This window comes from Otolemur garnettii, unplaced genomic scaffold (genome assembly GCF_000181295.1).
Source record: "Otolemur garnettii isolate 467f Iridium unplaced genomic scaffold, OtoGar3 scaffold00050, whole genome shotgun sequence".
NCBI classification, from domain to species: domain Eukaryota; kingdom Metazoa; phylum Chordata; class Mammalia; order Primates; family Galagidae; genus Otolemur; species Otolemur garnettii.
The window spans coordinates 7,340,576-7,344,825 of NW_003852445.1; the positions used below are offsets into that span (position 1 = coordinate 7,340,576).

Below are 4,250 nucleotides of genomic sequence, written 5' to 3' on the forward strand. Positions count from 1 at the left end.
CTTCAAACTTTTAAGCTCAAGAGATTCTCATGTTTCAGCCTTCCGAGTTGCTGGGACTACAGGTGCCCATCAGAACGCCTGGCTATTTTTTTTTAAAGACAAGTTCTCGCTGTGACTCAGGCTGGTCTCAAACCTATGAGCTCAGACAATCTGCCTGCCTCGGCCTCCCCAGTACTAGGATTACAGGCATGAGCCACAGCGCTCGGCCTCAAAATTTTTTTTAAAGTTTACAATTTATTTTGACTTGTTAATCACCAGAATTTGCTTTACTTCTAGCATACCGAAATAGTCAAATGGAATCACAGTTTCTTGGAGACACTATTTGTGAAGAGAGCTTGAGGGAGGTATGTCAAAAATATTGCTTATTTGTAATGCAACTAATTTTCTTGTTCTTGTTTTTTAAAAACATGTTTAAAATTATGAAACATTTCAAGGCGGCACCTGTGGCTCAGTGAGCAGGGTGCCAGTCCCATATACCGAGGGTGGTGGATTCAAACCTGACCCTAGCCAAACTGCAACAAGAAAATAGCCAGACATTGCAATGGGTGCCCGTAGTCCCAGCTACTCGGGAGGCTGAGGCAAGAGAATCACCTAAGCCCAAGAGCTGGAGTTTGCTGTGAGCTGTGATGCCATGGCACTCTACCAATAGTGACAAAGTGAGGCTCTGTTGCTTAAAAAAATAAATAATGAAATATTTCAAATACAGAAGACTAGTTTTCTTTATTAAGGACCTGAAAGATTATGTTTGGGGGGTTTTATTTTTAATTATATTGTTATTGAATAACCTTAATAAGTAATCTTAGATAAAATCTGTTCATGTATAGCCTGCAAATATCTGGATAATATTTACATAAGTGTATAAAAAGTACTTTAAGCTATTTAGAAACAAACGAGATGGTTCTAGTCCAAGTAAGCTCACCTTGAATGGTCATGCAATTTTTTTTTGTTTTCTCAGAAACTCAAAGATGGGAGAATAACAATAAGGGAGTTCTTTATACTTCTTCAAGTCCATATCTTGATACAGAAACCCCGAAAGAGCAATCTCCCAGCCAATGTAAGTGCAATTTCTTGGCAATATAGTTATCACAATTAAAATATATTGTACTTTTTATTAGTTTTCATTGAAGCAAACATTTACTGAAAAGCAGAAAGAAGTCAAAAGAAGCAAATTTTCCTATAGAAAGTACCTATGTGGTTAGCATAAAAAAAATGTTGAGCATGAGAAGTGGGTGTGGTGGTCCACACCTATAATCTTAGTGACTCTGGAAGCTGAGGTGGGGGGATCACTTGAGCCCAGAAGCTGGAGGCTATAGTGAGCTTATAATCATGCCACTATTCTCCAGCCTGGGTGCCAGAGTAAGACCCTATCTCTAAAAAAATTGACACTGGGATTTTTTTTTTTGTAATCATGGATTTTGAAAAGGCAAAATTGTAATTCTTTTCCTAATTCCTTGCCATCTATTTTGTTTTTGATACTCTTTCTTGGTTGTAAAAGTAATATGTGCTCTTTCTTCCTCCATTATAAAAATCTAAATATAGCAGGGTTGGTTGTTTTTTTTTTTGAGTCTGAGGTGCCCTGGGTAGAGGGTGTGGCATCATAGCTCACAGCAACCTCAAACTCCTGGGCTCAAGTGATCTTCTGGCCTCAGCCTCCTGAGTAGCTGGGGCTACAGTTATACACCATGATGCCTGCCATAACACCCAGCTAGTTTTTCTATTTTTAGTAGATATGGGGTCTCACTCTTGCTCAGGCTGGTCTCAAACTCCTAAGCTCAAGTGATCTGCCCACTTTGGCCTCCCAGAGTGCTAGGATTACAGGCCTGAGCCACCATGCCCAGCCCATAAAATATTTGAATAATACCATGAACAAACTCAATTTAAAAGATCTATAGAAAAACTTATATTGCTTACATAGGAATAAAAAATCATTATTAATGGTTGTATAACCCTATGAATGTACTTTTTAAAAATCATTTAATTGTGTACTTAAATGGCTACATTGTATTATCTGTGAATTATATCTCAATAAAGCTATTTAGAAAAGAATATGGCTCAGCACTGGTAGCTCAGTGGTTAGGGCACCAGACACATAAACTGAGGCTGGTGGGTTCAAACTGGCCCCGGCTGGCTAAATAACAATGATAACTGCAACAAAAAAATATCCAGGGGCTGCGCCAAAGAGGTAGGGCGCAGGCTCCATATGCTGGAGGTGGTGGGTTCAAAACCAGCCCCGGCCAAAAACAGCAAAAAAAAAAAAATATCCAGGCGTTGTGGCAGGCACCTATACTATAGTCCCAGCTACCTGGGAGGCTGAGGCAAGAGAATCGCTTCAGCCCAAGAGTTTGAAGTTGCTGTGAGCTGTGACACTACAGCACTCTACTGAAGGTAGCATAGTAAGACTGTGTCTCAAAAAAAATAAAAAATAATGGCTCGGCACCTGTGGCTCAAGCAGCCAAGGCGCCAGCCACATACACCTGAGCTGGCGGGTTCGGATCCAGCCTGGGCCCACCAAACAACAGTGATGGCTGCAATCAAAAAATAGCTGGGCGTTGTGGCCAGTGCCTATAATCCCAGCTACTTGGGAGATGAAGGCAGGAGAACTTCTTGAACCCAGGAGCTGGAGGTTGTTGTGAACAGTGATGCTACGGCACTCTATCCAGGGCAATAGCTTGAGGCTCTGTCTCAAAAAATAAAAAAATAAAAATAAATTTTAAAAAAAGGGTGGTGCCTGTGGCTCAAAGGAGTAGGGCACTGGCCTCATATGCTGGAGGTGGCGGGTTCAAACCCAGCCTTGGCCAAAAACTGCAAATAAATAAATAAATAAATAAATAATAAAATAAAAATGAGGTCTCGCTGTTGCTCAGGCTATCCGCCAGCCTTGGCCTAGCAAGTGCTAGGATTACAGGCATGATCCACTGCACCTGGCCCATATTAATATATTTAGAGGTGAAGCAACATGATGTTTGCAGTCTACTTTCAAAAGTTTCAACAAAAAATACAAATAGGGGCTCCGCGCCTATAGCTCAACTGGCTAAGGCGCCAGCCACGTACACCTAAGGTGGCGGGTTCGAATCCCCAGCCCAGACCCGCCAAACAACAATGACGGCTGCAACCAAAAAATAGCCGGGCGTTGTGGCGGGCGCCTGTGGTCCCAGCTACTTGGGAGGTGGAGGCAAGAGACTTGCTTGAGCCCAGGAGTTGGAGGTTGCTGTGAGCTGAAATGCCACGGCACTCTACCCAGGGGGAGAGCTTGAGGCTCTGTCTCAAAAAAAAAAAAATACAAATAGGCACATATACACATACATAGAGAGAAGAGGGTAAAGTAGTGAAATATTTAAAACATTGAAGCTTGGTGGAAGGCATAGGGTGTCCACAATACTATTATTTCAACATTTCTGTGTTTTTGAAATTTTTACAAGTAAGAAATAGAAAGGAGCCCGATGAGGTGGCTCACGCCTGTAATCTTAGCACCCTGAGAGGCCAAGGTAGGTGGGCTGCTGAGCTCACAAGTTTGAGACCAGTCTGAGCAAGAGCCAAACCCTGTTTCTAAAAATAGCCAGGAGTTGCGGCAGGCGCCTATAGTCCTAGCCACTTGGGAGGCTGAGGCAAGGGAATCACTTGAGCCCAAGAGTTTGAGGTTGCTGTGAGTTGTGACGCCATGACACTCTACTGAGGGCGACATAGTAAGATCCTCAAAAAAATAAAAGAAGAATCTGTTCTAGGAGGATTATATATTTATGAATTTGCATGTCATCCTTGCTCAGGGGCCATGCTAATCTTCTCTGCATCATTCCAATTTTAGTATATGTGCTGCTGAAGGAAGCACAGGATTATATATTTAAATGTGAAAGGAAGGCAGGTGCCATGGCTTACACCTATAATCCTAGCACTTCAGGAAGCCAAGATAGGGGAATTGCTTGAGTCCAGAAGTTTATTATCAGTTGGGCAACATAGCAAGACTTCATTTCTATAAAAAATAAAGAGAAAGAAAGAGGGCAGTGCCTGTGACTCAAAGGAGTAGGGCGCCAGCCCCATACACCAGAGGTGGCAGGTTCAAACCCAGCCTCTGGCCAAAAACTGCAAAAAAAAAAAAAGAAAGAAAGAAAGAAAAAACAGCTGAGGCTCAGTGCCTGTAGCTCAGTGGCTAGGGTGCCAGCCACATACATTGGAGCTGGTGGGTTTGAGCCCAACCTGGGCCTGCCAAACAATAATAACAACAAGGAAAGAGAGAGAGAGAGAGAGAGAGAGAG

At 42.5% G+C, this 4,250-nt stretch overlaps 1 protein-coding gene and 1 non-coding gene across 2 annotated transcripts in view; one reads left to right on the forward strand and one right to left on the reverse strand.

Annotated features, from left to right (window-relative positions):
• Positions 1-4,250, forward strand: part of KNL1 (kinetochore scaffold 1) — a 59,999-nt gene that overhangs the window by 23,107 nt on the left and 32,642 nt on the right. Inside the window, exons 10-11 of the mRNA XM_012806308.2 lie at positions 277-344; positions 956-1,054. Coding sequence (XP_012661762.1) covers positions 277-344; positions 956-1,054 — 167 coding nt within the window. The remainder of the gene's footprint in view (positions 1-276; positions 345-955; positions 1,055-4,250) is intronic.
• LOC111725961 lies at positions 3,720-3,826 on the reverse strand. Its single transcript, XR_002773892.1, has one exon. It is a non-coding gene; the product is annotated as a U6 spliceosomal RNA (small nuclear RNA).